The sequence below is a fragment of the Xiphias gladius genome, chromosome 24 (genome assembly GCF_016859285.1).
Source record: "Xiphias gladius isolate SHS-SW01 ecotype Sanya breed wild chromosome 24, ASM1685928v1, whole genome shotgun sequence".
In the NCBI taxonomy this organism is placed as follows: domain Eukaryota; kingdom Metazoa; phylum Chordata; class Actinopteri; order Istiophoriformes; family Xiphiidae; genus Xiphias; species Xiphias gladius.
This window is the reverse complement of record NC_053423.1, coordinates 14223661-14242881: the sequence shown is the minus strand read 5'-3', so window position 1 is coordinate 14242881 and position 19221 is coordinate 14223661. Positions and strand designations below refer to the sequence as shown.

The following is a 19221-nucleotide window of genomic DNA, read 5'->3' as shown; positions in this document are numbered from 1 at the left end:
AATCACAGGCTACAGGCTAATCAAAGTTTCTATATAACACCATTGTCTTTGTTGGCACTGCTGCAGCATTTCAGGATTGTGGCAACATATATTCAGCTGCAAATGTGTGACACGTCCCTTTTTTAAAAATCCTAAATCTATTGATATTCAACGGGCTCTGTTGTCCTTTTACAGATGCCAATTGATTGAATCCCTTCATCCTTACAGAGCAGCGCAGACAAAACGTCCCTGTCCACAGATGATAGCCTCTGAGCAGCAAGACATTTCTAACACCCTCTTCAGTTACCATCCCCCCAAGAGGCCAAAAAGGAACCAGGGTGAATGAATAGAAAAGGGAACTCGAGACACAATGCCTACCTGTCCTCCCTTCCTCTCTTCCTCCCACCAACTCCCCCGTGACACCCCTTCTTTTCCTCTTTTTTCTTTTTCACTGGCAGAAACTGTCGGACTCCTCCGATTGCTTTCACACGGGCAGATGGCTAGATTGGGAGTTTCTCCAGTCCAGACTCAAAACAAAATCAAACCCCAAATCCTCCCTCTTCCGTGTACTAATATATTTCTTTTTTTTCAAATTTTACTCATAACAGACGCCTTGTTTGTCTGCCAGTTTTTATAAACCATGGAAACCAGGCTTCCCCTTTCTCACATCTTGTTTCTCTCTTTCAAAAACGTTCGCTTTCACGTGCCAAAACATCTCTCTGAATCCCAGCTCATTTGAAGACAAAGGGGAGATGGTTTGCTTCTATCTTCTTGTCTCTTTTGAAGCACCGACAACTTCAGCCCATTTCACATCATTAGTGAGGGCGAGGTTCAGAATGAGGTGAGTGAGCTGGCAGCTGCGAGCTAAAGTTGTAACACATACTGTAGAGTAGCTCAGAGTTGTATCGTTCAGAGCAACCCAGTCTAATTGGTTTCTGGTGTGCAAAATGTTTGCTGTTAAAATGACCAAGTCAGACTTTAAAAGAGTATTTTTATACTGCGGCGGGAAACAAAAGACATGAAAGAATAGCTTTTAGGACATTCTTTTCAAAGTTTAAAGATTAGAAGCAATGATCCAGGACATCATGGCTATGAAAGCTTTAAGTTAATTTCCGATCAAACTGGTGCAAGATACTTCATATGATGTTGGGCCAAGAAAACCAAGTTCTTATTTCACCTTTCAGTTTTAAACTAGAACCATGTGACCATAGCCTCTTGTGGGCAGAGGATTTGCTCCCCGTTGGTGACTGAAAAGAACCTCTTTCTTTTCTCTGTGCGGGTCTTCCACTGCACTTTGTCATGTAAAGAGGCCCTTATCTGGCTCTGGTTGGGGGTAAAGAGGCCGGAGAGAAATAGCTAGCTGGATCCCTGGGGCCAACAGAGATTGACGTATGGTAAATAAGTGACGGTGATTGACGGGTCCTTTCACCAGAGTGGCTTAGGCCCGCCCAGTGATGTGTCTGCTGGGAGGTCAACTTTGACCCCTTCCAGCCACCTGCTTGCCCCTGACCCTTGACCTTTAGCTGGACTATTCCATTGAAAGGCCCAGGACATCCTTTGATAGGAAATGAGTTGGTTATTTTGCAAGCAAACTTTTATTCAATTTTTTTTGTGTATTTGTCTGTATTTTTCCATGTATTGACCACATTGACAACATATCGACCTTTTATATAGTATAATACATAACTGAAATCAGGTTTCTCATATTTCATCACTTCTCCCAGTCCACTTCAAAGCTACAGTGCTTTTTTTTTTTTACCTTCACTCTAATCAACCACACAACCCCATTTTACCACTAAAAAACACTAATCCATCTCATTGAATGTTTCTTTAGCCCAGGTACCCCACCTCCCACCCACCTTGTGCGCTGCAATGTCCTCTGGCTTTCTGCTGTGCTCCTTGCCCGTTACATTTGTTCCGCTGTGTCTCATGAATGGCTGGCCAACAATGACAATTTAATGGACGAAACAAGGGGTGGGAAGTGTAGCGATTTCACAAGGCCTGATTTAATTTTCCTCATTCGGGCTAGATTGGGCCACGGTGTTGAGGTAAATAAACAGAATGCAACTGGGCTGCAATAAAGGGAGTCAAATGGTGAGAGAGTGTGTGAATAAGAGGTTCCGCTGTAAAGGTTGCTTTTTCCATTCCCCTGTGGACGGTTATAGATTTATTAAAGAGTGCTTGTCTAGCACTTTGCTTGTGGACTACCTTAGCCTTTTGAATGGTGCAGTAAATAAAAAGATTTTAGGTTTTTGTGTGTATGTGTGCCTGTGTGTTTGCTTTGGAGCGCGCTTATGTATTGTTACCTCTCATTGCTCATGTTAGAGATTCATTGGAGTTTGCAGTTTCATCTAACTTTATCGGCTGTGATTGGTAATTTTCGTAAGATTGAAGTATATGAGATTATGTTGGCTCCGGTCCACTTTAGGCCACTCGCTGAATATTGCCACTCATTTAAGATTTTTCACACCAGTCACAGCTGCTTTTTTCATAAGGCTTATAACTGGGAGGACATGAGATGTTCTTTGTTGCCAGTTTCTGAGAAAAACTCATTGGTATGTAACAGGGATTGCGGAGGCCATAAAGCAGCCATTTTGTTAAACAAAACACTTGGTCATGTGTCTGTGTACATTAAGACGTGGTGAAGTGTTTGCGCGTTTGCATCCAGAGGAAAACCTCCATATCTCTGCAGAAGTGTTCCATGTGTGACACATGTTCGCTGTGACCTGTGTTCTCAATTAAAGGCAGCACATGTGAGTCTGGAATTATAATGGTGGACTTTGCTGTGTGTGTGCGTGCGTGTGTGTGTGTGTGTGTGTGTGAGTGTGTGCACTCATGTACTTGAATGAATGTACCCATTCACCATAAATGTCATGCACATACTGTGACGTTTAATACAGAATGAGTAACGCTGTAGAGTCCTCACAGAATGAGCCACATAAAACAAAAGAGCATTACGACACTCGCACACTCCCTCCCTTTCCTCTCTTCCCTTTGATATTGAATTACCTAAATGACCAGGAGAGGCAACAAAGTAATAACAGGCCTTTACTATTGACCCACCCCAGAGTGTCCCCATATTTCTTTTCAGCTCCCCACCATGCAATGCAAGCCTCTGTTTGCACATGGAGTCTCATTTCCATAAGGAAAACAGTTCAGTAGCCTCAGAGCCAGAGGATAATTGTTTGCTTTGTTAAATTTGGATAATTAACTTGTCACCCAAGTGATATTTGTGGCTTGTTCACAATAGTTTGATTCATTTATTCTCCCTATTTAGCAATGGGAGACTGTGAAATAATTGTGTTGCCTATGAAATTATAGTTATGTTGCCTAATTGTTGTTTTTTTTTATTGTTGTTGGAATGGTCTCATTTGTCTGGTAAGTTACATGAAAAATTTCGTAAAGAGTATTGTTAATAGCAGGTCATCAAAAATACTTGAACTGCTGAGTACCCATTTTTTTCAAAAAACACTTTCTGAATTAGCTGAGTTTGTAGTATATCCCTGGTTGCAGACACTCAGCTTGCTTGGTGGATGAGGTAAATTTAGAAGGCGGGCTTTAGATATATTCCTGTTTGTTGCAGTTGAAAAGGATGACATGTAGGAGGTGCAGTTTCCTGGCTTATGCCTTTTGACTCAGATCTTGATTTATGTGTAAGCTACATTTGAAGGCATATAATTAGCAACCCACGATTGTACATGTGCACACACATTCAGACATGAACATTAGCATGCACATTCACACACACTCTCTCTCACACTCTCTCTCTCTCTCTCTCACACTCTCTCACACTCTCTCACACTCTCTCACACTCTCACACACGCACACACGCACACACGCACACAGATAGCACTGACTTGCTTGTCTGAATTAGCTGCTAGGAGAAGGGATGGATATGTGTGCATGTGTACACGATAGTACACAGTCTGCCTGTAATGATCAGGACAACCACTTGTATAGTTTGAGTTTTTCAGTCCTTCAGTTAGTCTTTTTGTGTGTTTATGTGTATACAGTGTAGAAAGAGCGCTGTGTTTTGACCTGCTTGTTAGTGAAATTGTCAGCCAGAGAGCGACTTGACCTTACATGGGCTGTACAAGCTACTCTGTTGTTGCTGTCATCAGCCCCAGTCACAGTAGTGGAAAATGGGTCTCTCTGCTTTGAAAGGAAGTCACAGCGCTGCCTTTTTTTTCTTTCTTTTTTTTTTTTTGGTAGAATGACATTGATTGTATTGCTGGTGTGGGATGTCAGGCTAAGAGTCGTTATCAGTACCCAAAAAGAGTTGTGTTAGCGTATCAAGTTTAATTTTATTATCTATTTAATAGCTATAACATTTGTATTAAAAAACAAACTTAGACAGACTCTTTCTCTTCACTGAACAAGGAGGAATCATATTAATGACCATGATAAGTTAATGATTTCTGTTTACCCAATCAGATAATAAACCAGACGCTACCTTCAGTCAAACAAAGCTGTCTGTACAGTTGTGAAAAAGTCGGATTATTTAGGAGTGGAGATAGAGCCTGAGAGTCTGACCTTTTTGGGAGTTGATATCTTCCATTCCAAGGTTATCCACAGGCCTGGATTTTGCAATGTGTTTTCAAATGGGATTTTTGGAGCGCCAGCCAATATTTTGTCATGTTCTCATCTCGGCTCGGTTTGGTTTGTTTATGGTCTTTATCCTCACGCAATCTACCACTCCAATAAGCTGCATGCAGACTTGCATGTGAACACACACCCAGGGCATGTGTGCATAGTTTCATACACAAAGTCAGACTAACCCCTCAAGTGACGTACCCACAAGTGTGCACACACAACAGGGCCAACAGAGGGCATCTCAGGACACACACACAGAGCACTGCCCCACCTCCAGCCTGGCTAGTTGTCGCCCGCGTGCCCCCACCAGCCATCTGCAAACAGGACGGTTAATATTGTCACCAGCTGCAGAGGGGGTAATGCCAACCAATGCCAACCGACACCAGGCCCAGAGTGACCACACAGGAGCCACTGTGTGCTTCTCTTCGCTTCGCTTCTTGACACTGCGTTTTTTTTTAGGTTTTTTTTTTAACTTATTTACATAGTTTTTCTGCTATTCAAAGTGAAATTTAAATACGAAATGTCACTGTTTGTGCTCCACCATATATGGAAGCAATGTGTATGCATTGATCCAGGCCATTTGAGGGCCGTCATCCATCTCAGTGAACAACACTGGACAGTATATTGGCTGCATGCATGTGTGAGAGAAAGAGTTAGTGTAGAATGCAGAAATGCAGAGTGGTGCATTATGGACTCGCAGAAAGGCGGGCCTTCCATTTCTTTCTCATGAGGCATGTGAATGAGCTCCTCCTGGTCCTTTTGTTTGGTCAGTTTTCTCTTACACGTCTCTTGAGGATGTGTCTCTCTGTCACATCAAGGCTCGTTGCTTTTCTGCCTTGTCATCATTATCACATGTATTTGTGTAAAACCATAATCTCACGCTGTATTAGGAGTTAGAATTGTGGTGGTACTCTGTTGCGCCTGTTACTTCAGCCTGTTGTGAAGGCTGATAACATACTCCTGTGAAAATACAGCTTAATGCCTTTGTATAAGGATACTGAAAGGGGGTTTCAAGGTAAATATCACTCGGAGGGTTGCAGAGGAACCAATGTTCACACCAGCCTTTCATCAACACATGATGTCTGTGGCCATTTGTGTCAGACCGAGTGGATAAGTTGTGGCACTGAGGTTGGGTCAACACCCAACACAAAAACTAAAGCGCAAAAGCACACAGAGTGTTATGCATTCCCTGATTTTAATTTTATTTTATTAGACACATTTTCTGTGGTTTGAGGGTGTTACATCATCATTGGATCAAATGTCATACTTAATCAAAGTGAACATGCCATATTTCCAATGTTGTGGTTGCAATAAAAAAGTTTTTTTTGTTTTTGTTTTGTTTTTTTAAATTTAGCAAGACTGTTTTTGTAAATTGTTTCACTGCAGGCACAATGCACACTGGTTGGTCAGCGTTTCTAGGAGAGTGTGTGTGTGTGTGTGTGTGTGTGTGTGTGTGTGTGTGTGTGTGTGTGTGTGTGTGTGTGTGACGGAGCTGGGGGTATGAAAAGAGGCTATTTTGTATCTACAAAAACAGTATGCAACTTAATTCACAGACCTCGCCAAGAATACTGCTAGAGTACTGCAGCAACACACACAAACAAACACACACACACACGGGTGCTTATTGATCTTTTAAAGACTTAATAGCACTTTTTAAAGATTTAATAGCACTCACATCAAGAGATACCATCGTTCACTGTATCTAAAAATGATTGCACTAAGATTGAACTTCTTTTGGTTGGAGGCAATGCAAGGAGGGCACAGGAGATGAGAAAGGGAGATGCAGAGGCCATCTGTTTTGCTTTCCCTCTGCGTTTGTTTAATCTAAACAGATGCAAGCAGGATTCAGACATTCAGAGACAACTTTTTAGGCATCTCTACGGAGAGAGGGGGATGCTTCTGAAGTGGCGTCTTTTTTCACAAATGGACTCATTTGGGTTGATCTAACTTTTGTCTCCCACTACACAGTTATTTAGCTTTTCACTTGTGTGGGCAAGTGGCGGCCTTTTTTCACATGCTCAGTATCTTTTTATGTCTGGCTGTGGAAAGGGGAATTAATGAGTCTCTCTAGTAAAGCAGCTTGTCTGTGCTTGTGCAAAATTCTGCAAGGGTAAATGAGTTTAAAGCCTGGGGCTGTGTGTTGTTGTTGTTGTGTAAGTGTGTCTGTGTGCAAGTGTATGCTGGTGCTTGTGTGCTTGTTCCTGTCTGATTGTTTACAGCCTTACCTAACTGGATTCCAGAAGTAATCCTACAGTCAGTCTGATGAGTCTGACTATCCAAGGCTAACTGGGAGACTTTCTAGAATTTTCCCTCAGGCATTGCCCTCACACCAGCTCCCTTCCATACAAATGCCATCTTCCCGAAGCAGCAGACGTTTGCTGCATAAACTGACCAGAGGCCGGTGGCTCTCTGTATATTCGTACAAGCCTGCTAGCCTGCAGGCTGTTCCTGTCAGACGAGGCATGAGGCTAATGAGGTTACTCTGTTTCCTGTTTTCCCTTTCCTGTCCCCTCCTTATGTTTGTGGGAGTGGAAGGGCTTTAGTTTTGTGCCACACTGTAACATAACTTGGATATCCTTTGAAACACGTTGTGTATATGGATGCAACACTTAATGTATTTAGCATACTCTTGTCAGGTCTGGTAATATGTGGAGGTGTTCCAGTCTTATGATGGGACCGACACACTTAGGTGTCTAACACTCCTCGAAATATTAGAGAATATGAATATCTCATATAAAGGCCAAAGCTGGAGGCCAAAAAAAGCTCTATAGCGTAGTTTCTGGTGATATATTGCTGCTTTCACTAATTTCCAGTTTGTGAAATAAGTTTCTGAATTAATTTTTTTTTTAAAAGCTGGCCTTCTAGAAGTCCAACAGCAGAAAAACCATGACCTCACTTGTCGTCATGCACATAAAGTGATACAGAAAACTAACTTAGCAACACAGATATTTCTTCCATATTGTGTTCTTCTACACAGCTCATATACTGTTACATACTGTTCATACATTTGAACACGAAGGATTTAATTTTGACATCAATCTAAGTAAATAAATGTCCTGTCAGGAACTTTTATGTGGAAGGATTTTTGTAGTCTCCAGAGACACACAGCGCCTGGTGTAATATTTCCTGTATGACAATGAAGAGGACTTTCCCTAAGCTGTATCCATCTAGACAAATAAACTATTGCTACTGATGTTTGAAGTCATACCTCATATTTCTCTTTGTAGAGCAGAACAGCTGGTGTGTGGAAGTAAGAAGGTTAGAAATGCAGTTTTGTTAAGAGGGATCAGCAGCAGGGTCTTCTAAGGCTCTTGAGGGAATAGTAGGGAGGCGTAGCAGCCATTGCCGCTGCTACTATGATGAATGACAGCATGTTGGGAGCTCTGTCGATCAGAACTCACTGTTCACATGACCACGGGGTGTGTGTGTGTGTGTGTGTGTGTGTGTGTGTGTGTGTGTGTGTGTGTGTGTGTGTTAGTTAGAGAGAGAGAGTGTGAGAGCTCGCAGTGCAGGGAATTGAGTCAATCCTCCGGTCAGCGGCAAGTAGCCAAAGTGAAAATGATACTGTGACAGAGTTGGAGGGTAAGTGTGTTGAATGAGGCTGTTATTATTGAATGGGAGCCACTTGTTATGCAACCTGTCTTATCTCAGAGAGCGCACATACACACAAGGGTTGCTTTATGCTGTATTTTAAGGCACAATTCTACCACGAGACCTGTATTTTAGTCCTTTTGTAAGATCAGATGTGACCCAGCACTGTCAATCTGCCAAATGTAACTTTAGAATATGAAGAATTTTCCTCAACTGAACCCTAAAAACCACGGCAACAGGGCTGTGAAACTAACAAAGACACCGCCACAAAGCTACTATCACACTGTTGCTTTAGCATTTCACTTTATGTGAGACAGTTGAAATTCCCTCAACAACAATTCCGCTGTCCTTTCTTGGATATGTGGCACTGAATGAACAGGAAACAGTTGCTTTGAGCCCAGGCTTTTTACCATAATACCCCTCTGATGCTGCGCGCCATGCACTGAGACCAGAAGCAAACCTTAAGAAATTCTTGCGACGTACTGTTAGATAATCTATCAGTACTGCTATAAATGCAGTCATTGTTCCAAGACTGTGATAAACAAACCAGCTGTGCAGATGGTTTGAAGGGTTTTATAATTTTTTCTAATTAGTCTGGGTTTCATTCCCTTCTGTTACTTTGTTAAAAGTTTAAAGATTTGGATGAAATTTGGTGAATGGATGGCCCAAGTAAACGACTGATTACATTTGGTTATGGTGTCAATCTGGGATGTAGTCAAACGATTACCTTTTTAAGTTGTATTCTGCATTCATGTGGTAGTGGAAAGGTCAGGCAGCTGGTGTCTTCCAATGCGACAGCAAACCATTGCATTTGCTTTCATTGATTCAAAATTAAACTGAAACGACAATACACGGGATGCAACTTTAGAATTTGGAGAATACTTTAGCTGATTGAGGCTAAGGCTGCACCGAAAGCCTTCTTGTTGGTTGGTGAGTTTGTTTGGTGCTTTGTGCGTGCGTGCGTGCGTGCGTGCGTGCGTGCGTGCGTGAGAGAGAGGTTAAGGGTTACAGCTGGGGTCAGTTGGTCACAAAGCCAGTGCGGGTCAGTGTGTGTGGGCAACCCAGTCAATTTAAATCCCTTATTATGCAGCCAGCTGGGCCTGTTCTACTCACACACACATGCACACACACAGACTCACAGGCACACACACACACACACACACACACACACAGGATCTTCATGGCATTGTGACATTTATTTTTTTCAGTCAAAATAAACTTGGTCAAAGCCTGTATTTAAAAGCTCTCTCCCTCACTCCATCTCTCCCTCTGTGCTCTACTTTTACCAGGCTGATAGCGTTTTATGCTCGACAGAGCTGAATTGCGCTGGCAGTCTGTCACTTATGTATGCTCAGATAGATTCAGACGGTGTGTGTGCATGTGTGTGCAAATGCAGACAGCTGATATGATTGACAGTGGAGACACAGGAGGTTTGTGTGTGTGCGTGTGTGTGTGTGTATGTGTGTGTCTGTGACACTGGGCTCAGCAGGACAGACCATCACGGCCAGGCTGCAGACAGAAGGCATTGTTCTGAGGAAGAAACGTTTATCTGCTGCATATGTAAGTACAGAAGGAAAAGGTAGAGGATGAATATGGTCACATGGCCAATTTCTTGCATGTGGACTATTTTAAAAAATTACCCTGTTGAGACTGAGTATCCAGAAAGCATCTGCCTGGTTAAAGTTGATATTACATCTTTGTTTTTTATTTTATAGTTCCATTATACTGCTGTTACTTGAGGAAGTTGTGTTCTGCAGCATTTCTCCTTATGGAAAAAATCGTGGTTTAAGCGGTTTACATTAGTGTAGAAGGTACTTTCGGCCCATGCTGTATTCCTCTCCTTTCCTGCAGATGGAAATGCTCGGAACTTTTGGGGCTATCCCAGCATGGCTAGTTTAAAGGGAAGGCCCCATGGGTGCACGTAAACGCATACATTCCGATGCAGTGAGCTTTTGGAGTAATGAGGCGGTTATATAGGGCCTCTTGTCCCCTGCAACCCCACAAACCGCTTTCTATTCGCCTTTTTCTCTGAGCTGAGCTAAGCATCTGGTCTCCTTGAGGCTACAAGGGACATGAGGACCAGGATGTAGTTAGGATTGGAATGTGAGATTTGTGAGCAAACACGTGTTTCGTAGTTTAGGAAGTTGGCCTTGTTTTACCTCAGTGTTTAGAAAATCATGCTGATGTTAGAACTGCTAAGAAGCATTTGTCACATGTTGTTAATCAGTGACAAGGTGGTTTCTGGAGAGCAGTAGCCATCATTTACACTAAAAGTGGACAGTGGGCTTGGAAATACTTAGTTATTTTTAATTATAGATGAGAAGCTGTTCAATTTTCCAAGTTTTCTGCTACTTAGATGTTCTTGTTTGCATTTGCATCTTTCCCTTTCAAGATTGCTTTGAAGAGTCCTCCATTTTTGTGGTGGGCATAATTTGGACCTCTTGCTGTATTGTCAAGGCTTTCTTTAATACTTTATAGTTGTTTTTTGTCTTCACAGGGCCATAATAGAGATGTCTTAAATTTTTCTGTTCCATTAATGATTCATGACCTCAAGAAAGGATGCAGTGATGTATTTGGCAATTAAATAATTGTTATCACTGTCATCTGCATTACTTGGGAACCCTGAGCAGTCATTTCTTTGCAGCCAGTCATCTGGGGACCATGTGTTGGTGAAAGAGTGAGAAGGATCAAGATGTGGAAGGAGGAGGAGAAAGGAAGAGAGGGGGTAGTGGTGGGATAGAGACTGTTGGACTACTGGATACAATAACCCAGGCTTTGTTAAAATAACCTTTTCTCATTCATCCATCCATCTATCATCTCTCCGTCCACCTCTCCATCCATCTCTCCATCCCTCCTTTAAGGGGAAATGTGTGTTAGAATAACAGATTTTGGGCTGGTTTTGTAGAGCAGATCTCAGCTGGCACGTGGCCCACATTCCTCCGCCGTGACATCCGCACAGCCGGCAGCAGCACAGCGCTATTTATAGAGCAGCCAGTGTGAACGCTTGCATTGACATACATACAGAAATGTGTGCGTGCGTGCGTGCGTGCGTGCGTGCGTGCGTGCGTGCGTGCGGGTGTACACACATAACAAAGGTTTTGCTTTACATGACTTTGTTAATACCTTAGTAGTGATCCATGCAAATCAACATTTTGACTAACTGTAGCTTTGTTACCTTTATATCTATACCAAACCGATGTGTTGGACAACTAAATTATGAATAAAAACTGAAACACAAAAAACAAATATTAGCAAATTATCTGCTGTTTGTTTTTTCAGTGGTTTCTCTTGTACAGTAAGTGCTGGCACGTATGAGCTGCAGAGCTGACGCTAGCATGGCTTGGCTGTCTGTCACACTTTTACACACAGACCCAGAGCACAACACACAGAAGCTCTGTGATGTTCTTACAGGCATAGTATGTGTTTTTCAGTGAATGCTGTTAAAAGCAGTTTCATACACGTTTTCAGTAAGTATTTTACGTAATGCTGGTGAAGTACTGCTTTGAAGTGTTGGTACATGGGTGTTTTTATACTCTGGTAATAAAACATAGCCAGGATTGGTGTTCAACATGTTTTTGTTGTGTGAATTGAATCAATTGTTTGCGCATAATATTCAAATATATGAGTTCAACATTTTCCCAGAGAAAATTTGTATTTCCGTCGTTCATTTCCTCTGAATAGATGAATGGTCAGATCTGATTTTCATGGTAATAATAATGTGATTTCTTTTGTCTCAGAGTGTTAAGAACGCTATAACATCCTCCTTTCCCGTATCCCTCCCTTCTTCCTTTGAATCTAATACTACATATGGGATCTTTTTTCAGCATCCACTGTTACATACGGCCAATGGGATCCACTTTTTTCTTCATCAACCATTAGGGTTTTTGGATTTGCCCGCTTTGCAGAGAGGAATGTTTAAACAAGGCGGGGGTTATGAAGTGGAACCAGCCCCACTTTTCATCCAGTTAAATGAACAGATACAGATGCAGTGATAGATTTAATCCCACTCAGACTCTTTAATTCTTAGCATTGGCGCTTATTCACTGGTGCTGGGCATGTTTGTTTTTGTTGTTGGCAAAATCTCACTGAGATTGGATGTTTTCTGGGTATTATTCACTATCTTTTCTCACTCGATACTGCATGTTTTCAACATAGTCTTAGTTTAATCTTTTGGCATAAATTACTTATTAAGAAAATAATAATCAGAACCTATAGATGGAGATGACATTACATTTGGAAGCATTAAAGCCTTGTTATGCTCCAGAATGTTGACAGGGAAAGAATTTAAATGTTAAAAGAATTAGTACCTACAGTGATTTTTATTTTCTTCCCTTTAAATTTCTTTCTTACTTTTTTTTTTTTTTTTTTTTTGCAGAACTTTTATTGGCTAAAGTGTTTTAAGAAGCCCAGTGGGAAAGGTGTAATGTGGGTATAATTCCTAGAACTGTACTGTACATGTTAGATTTATGGCAGAGTGAGAGAGGAAGAGATGTAATGGTCTTATATGGCAAACTTTTCAAACACAGTATACCTATGAATGCCTAAAAGGTGTCTGTCCTGGTATTTGTGTGGTTTCTGCAGGTCAGATTACCTGTAAATTTCAAAGGAGTAGGGGGTGGGATTGTCAGGTGACAGTGAGCACACACAGCGTTCGTCATGCATCTTTTGGTTACACACACCCACACACGCATGTGCACAGAGAAAAGGTCCCGGTGCTCATTAGTGGGATTCCACTAGCCTGATGGGAGCTGGTCAGGGTGTAGATGTGTGTGTCAGTGCCAGGTGGTGCTCGGCTGGCATCGCGCTGTCTCTAAAGAGCTCTTGCAATACCTCAAAAACGCACACACCTACACACACACACACACACACACTGCAATGTCTGAATGAGAAACTGAGATGCAAAACAATTTGGTGTCCATCAGTCCTCCATTTTACACCTGGAAAACGCACAGACACACACATTGGAAGGAGCAGGCCTTTGTGACTGAAAATCCAGTGAAAGGAATGGTACACCTTGGCCAATCAAGATGGATAACTACCTCTCAGGTAAAACAAATAGTTAACCTACAGTTGAGCAGAGGTTGTGACAAACCATTTAAACAATCTTCTCAAGTATGAGGAACTATTAGTGAGGTTTAAAGGTACAGCAGCTGTAATAGAGCGGAGCTTTAACGCTCACCCTTTTCTCTCAGCTGATGAAAAATCAGTCAGCATTTTTTTTTTTTTTTTTTTTTCTTTCTTTCTCCAGACCTTGTTGCTATGTGTACACAGCTCAGGAAATATCTGTGGCATACAGCCAACAACTGGGAGGGAACCACAGGGAAAGTGAGAGAAAAAGAAAGCAGATGAACTTTAAGGTCAGTTTTTGGAGGGAGGAAAATTTTAGCTTGTTTTCACTCTCAGTACAGCTCTGTGTTCTATCAGTGTCAAGTAGAGATATGGATACCATAGACGCTGTATATGTGAGAGTGTTTGTTTGTAACCCTGGGCTTTACTGTCAATGGTATGTGTGTGTGTGTGTGTTTGGCCTTGTGCCACTCCTCGAGCTGTCTAGGTAATTGGTGCTTACCTGGCAGGCTTTTGCACAAATACGCACACACAGAATGTATTAGATGACATTAACTACAGGAGAAAATGGCATAATTGAATACTTGCATTACCTGTCTTGCTAGTGTGTGACTGTTTACGTGTGCGTGCACGCGGTCATGTGTGACAGTGTAATGAGGGACTGCACACTACACACACACAACACACCCTATCAACCTCTGTGAGAGGCTGCAAAGCATCGCTGCACTGAATGGTCCGCTCACTTGTGTGGGTGTGTGTGTGTTTCTGTGTGTGTTTGTGTGTGCATGTGCCAGCATGCGTACTGCATGGAGGCAGACGTGGCTGTCACCCATCAGCTCCATCATGTGCAGACACCCCGCTTTTAATCTTGTCCTCCTGCCACCCCCTCCCTTTAACTCTGCTGAGGGGCCCCTGAGCAGACCTGGGAAATCAGAACAATACTATGCAAAAGCTTATTTTTATCTGCTGGAGAGACAAAAAAAAAAAAAAAAAAAAGGACGAAAGCAGGGTAAACAAGCAAACTTTTCAGGCTTGTCAATATTGTCAAAAAATATTAAGAGTTGTGAAATGAATCAAGTGAGTGAATGGGGTCATACCAGTTTTGCTTTAATTACAGAAAGTTTTCAGTTACGTGGGGATAGTAAACCATATCGACTGACATCTAAGTAGTTCCTCGCTTGCATATGTATTGGAACAGTTAAGAAATGTCACCTCTGTGTAAGACCATGGTCCCGAACTTTATTTCAAGGTTTCAAACAAACACACACACACAGATACATTTGCACGCACCTTATTTTGATGCTGCTGTATTTATCAGTAGGTTGTCTGAACTGATTGGAACGCGTATTTTTTGTTGTTGTTTTTGTTTTTGTTTGATTTGACATGTCTGATTGTGTGTGAGTAGAGTATCCAAGATGGGATCGGCAGCACCAAAAGAGAGAAGACATTTATGAGCAGCAGTCATTTGAGTAGCATTTTATTCACTGGCTGTGGGAGGATGCATAATATTAGGATGAGATTAACTTTCTCTCTTTCGCACACTCAGAAAGCAATAAAGGCTGACACAAACTCAGTTTCTGTGTGACCCCAACCACAGTCATCTGAATTCCTCTGTTTTTCTGTCTTTTTTGAGAGCACACTGGTGCACTCTTAATGGAATGCTATGACTGTTATCTTGTCATTACAGCAGCGGTGAAACATCTTGGTGTAGTTATTTTTTGTGTGAGGTGGAGATTTTTTTTTTTTAATACTCCCAGCCAACGTTGATGTCACTGCGCTGTCTGCCAGTGACTTAGCCGAGCCAGCTCAAATGATCTGAGTCAACTGGATGATAAGAACGCGCTTCCACGCAGGTTGCTTTTCACGTCGGCCTCTGACATTACATTTGTCCCAGACGAAGGGAAATGCACTCACTGGGTTGACTCAACAGGATCAGAAATTTGTTTTTAATTCAAATCATTAACATACGTTAGCTTTTTGCAGTAAGACATAAAGTGTTTTCTTTTCTCAAATCTTACAGCTGATATCTACTTGCCCGATGGCACGACTAGAGAAAAGCTATTTCCAGTTTCCATTATTTATTAATACTTCTTTGTTGTTGCTCATGTCCTAATCTCATTTCCTTTAGTCATTAGCGTTGTTCGACATCAAACACAGCTGCCAGAGCTATGAGTGTATGGGAGCGAGGGGGAAGAGAAGTATGGTTGTTGCTGTTGGACACACTCTAAAGACCCCTTTTAACAATGCTTGCTGCATTGGAATATTTTTCTATTGAGCCGTTAAAACTGTCAATATGAGCAATATAGTGTTTTGAATAAATTGCGGCTTTGATGTGCTATACATTCTGCCGTCATTTGTTTGCTACTCAGATTGAAACTGACTGGGGAAAATAATGGCTGGTTCTCTGAAAAGGATGTGTTGTGCATATGTGTGTGTGACTTCTGGTGACCTCTTCAACAATAAAATCTTCTGTCTCAGTCTCACTGGGAGAGATTAGCAACACATGAACTCACAGTCCCATGATGCTTTTTTCATTTGCTTCCTACCTATTCATCACCATAACACTCTCCTATCGTGGCATTGTGCGGAGATGCTGTCCTTGGAGCATTGTTATGCTAATGTGTTGCCCTGTGTCTAGCTGCAAGCTAATGCTATGTTATGCTAATGTTGTGTCATGCTAATGTCACGATGTAGCGAGAAGTGGAGGGGAGGGATGCAACCGGAACAATATTTGTAAGGAGATTCCCCATTATACTAAAACTTTGTCTGTTTTTTCTTTTACTAAAGCGGTCATAACTTTTTGTGCATTTCCACACTGAACACAACATTTGTTTCCCATATTTTATTTTTGTTTTGATAGATGAATATATACATTCCTCAGCTACTATAATATAACTAGCTAGCTGCAATTATTGTTGGTGGTGTATTTAGATGTGGACAATTTTCATTTCTAGGCTTTTTTTTTTTTTTTTTTTTAAGTTTCCATGGTTCAAAAATGATACACAAATGAACAAATGATCATTTACAGACTGCGCTGACATTAGCTTTTAAGGTTTTGTTTTGTCTTGGACATCTCAACAAAAGTGGCCTGTAAGCATTTCCTGACCTTGGCCTCATCTCACACTTTAATGGCCATGCTTTTGTCTGACAGCAGAAAAGGAGGAAAACACTCAGCATAAACATCTGTCCAACTTGCAAAGCTGCCGTCTATATTAATAGGCTGATTATCTTTTCTGCTGAGTTGTTTTTTGTTTTTTTTTCAAAGAATAATATGAGAATTCAAAACTGTTTATCAAAAATGTTCTTTATCCACAAGCACAGAAATGACAGTTATTTAAAAACAGGAGAAAGAAAACCTTACCTGTTGTTTCTTTCTATGAAAGGAGCTTGTTCTGATCCAATCTCTCTCTGCTGAATGTTTTCACAGGATGACAGTGATGGGATCCCGTGGTCGGAGGAGCGGGTGATGCGAAAGGTGCTTTACCTCTCCCTAAAGGAGTTTAGGAGTGCACAGAAACGGCAGCTGGATGGGGATGGAACCACAAACTCCAATGGTAAGTTCATATCATGTCCTCTATGCGGGGGTCCTGTACCACTATGACATTATCTTTCCGCCTTTGTTTGTTTTTCCTGGGATAGATGTTTTGTTAGATTTGTACTTTTGTTGCTGTCGATTTTACCCCATAATAATATTTTGGTAATTTAGTGTATTCAGTGTCACATGGTGAATGACAGGAAATAAAATGCACTGACCTCACACCAGATGTATTCATTGGACACGCAATAAAATGTCTGCCTTATTCCATAAGTTAAAACTGAAGTCTGAGGTTTAGAAACATGCATTCCAATGTGAGCGAGTCTAAGGACAAGTTTAATCATTTTTTCTTAAAGTGGACATCAGTTTAGACTCAGAGAATGATAAAATATCTATTTCCACCCATCACTTACTTGGAGATCTGTATTTAGCTGAAATAAGGACTTGCAAAGAATGAGGCAGAATGAAATTGAATAAAATCATTTACGTCTCTTGCAGCATACTGTAAAAAGCCCTGCAATAATTAAAGGCTATCTTCGAATGCATTTGGAAAACGCTCACTTTGTTTAGACAAAATGAAAGAAGCAAAGAATTTGCTACACTAGCATTTTGTGGAGTAAATGTCAGAGTTGCCAATTTTGTCTGGCTTTGCTGAGGTTAGTGTCTCAGTCTAGCTCTTCATTCCCTTAATTGCAGAGGACAGTTTTATTAGTCTGTCTGCAAGTGAAAACTAAGCAAGGTTTCTTTGACAACAGGGCCTGATCTTATTTGAAATGGAGAACAAATGATCAAGGACTCTCATTTGCCTTTTGTTGTGGGTCAGTGTGCAACAAGCTGCAGTCTTTCGCTTTGCTGGTTCAGTGTCACATCCTCAAAGGAACCCTTGAACTGAAAGTATTTCCCACTTGTTTTCAAATGTTATTTACGGTTCAAGTAGAGGGACTCTGATTAGGTCGTACACAGTGCCACACGCAAGAAAAACATGTGTAGGAGTGTTGTTAATCTTTTCTGGCTTGGACATTTACACTCGCTCTGGGGTCCAGACTCATTAAACACGGACTAATAGAAACCCCAACATAAATTAATACTTGAAGTTGCTTAGTTAGACAGAAATCCAATTCCAGCTGGAAGCTGGCAACAGTAACAGTTGAGGGATTTTGCAGTTGCGCTGTGTAAACCTGAAACAACACAAGAAGAGTGAAGGCACAGGGGGATGAACAGCTTGTTTTGAACCAAGCTGCCACCATGTCTTTGTTTGACACTGGCGCTCCCACCCATAAAAATCCCTCAGCCAGCCAACAGCGGAGATTTGAACTTCACACGTGCCTCAGAAGCTATTCTCAGCTGACATTAACACAACCCAGACACTGAAAGAAAGGAAACAAGAGGAAAAAAGAGCCTCTGAAAGTTCATGCCCAGCCAAGGAAGCCAGCCAGTCATCCAGGGGATGAGGGAGGCAGGCAGAAAGAAAGGAGAAAACATTCTTTCGAAATATATCTTATCTTTTATACCTTTTTTTTTCCTTCCCCATTTTTTCTTTATCATGTTTTTTTTTTTTTTTTTTTTTTTTCTCCACACCTAAATTTTTTTCTTCTCTCTTTGCTTCTGCTGGGTGCCCCCCTCCCCTCCCTCTAGCTAGTGTATCTCTGTGTGTCTGTCTGGCATCTTGTAGCTGCCACTCCAGAGCTCCTCAGGGCCTTTTAAGCCACCGTGGGTAGCTGACCTTATCGCCTGAATAAAAATGACTCATTAGAAAGCGTCGGCGGCCCGTCACACCAGGGGTAACGACAGCAGCCCACACTGACACAAAAGGGAGCCGGGTTGAATAGACAGGCCCTGCTGTTTTAGAGCACCGTGGGTTAGCAAGGCTTTGGAGGCTGTACGAGTGGCACAGTTTCCTGTCTCGCATAGACGATGTGGTGAAACTGTCAGCCATTTTGGAGGATCACACTCAGCGTGCGCTACTTCCTGAATGGGCAGCCCCCGCTGTTTTAGAGGACTGTGGGTTATAGAGTCTGGGCTTATGCTGGGGCTAGACATGTGCCACAGTTTTCAGTTTCACACAGGCATTATTGTGAAACTATCAGCCATTTTGGAAAGTCAAACCATGCATGTACATAATCATTAAATATGTCAGAGACAGAGTTGGAGTAGATGATGGATTAGAGATTACGGTCATGTAAATAGTCAGTTAATTAAGTACTTATTGGCAGAAAATGAATCGAGGAAATTTTTAACAATTGCATAACTGTTACAGCAAAAATGCCAAACATTTTCTGGTTTCAGTTTCTTGAATATGAGGATTTATTGCTTTTCTCTCTTTGATGTCATTAAATTTATAAATTCAGTATCTTTGGAATTTACACTATTGATTGGACCCATTAAGCAATTTTAAGGCATTTCCTTGGGAAATTATGACTTCTAGCATTTACTAATAAAATTTTTTACTACTTTAT

General features: G+C 41.5%; 1 protein-coding gene across 4 annotated transcripts in view; it reads left to right on the top strand.

Annotated features, from left to right (window-relative positions):
- jarid2b (jumonji, AT rich interactive domain 2b) overlaps positions 1-19221 on the top strand; it is a 104600-nt gene that overhangs the window by 34045 nt on the left and 51334 nt on the right. For 3 of the 4 annotated variants that reach the window (XM_040122725.1, XM_040122724.1, XM_040122723.1), the window contains exon 2: positions 16658-16784. In XM_040122725.1, coding sequence (XP_039978659.1) covers positions 16658-16784 — 127 coding nt within the window. Of the gene's footprint in view, positions 1-16657; positions 16785-19221 lie in introns of those variants that run through there. The other variant, XM_040122726.1, reaches the window with a different exon arrangement.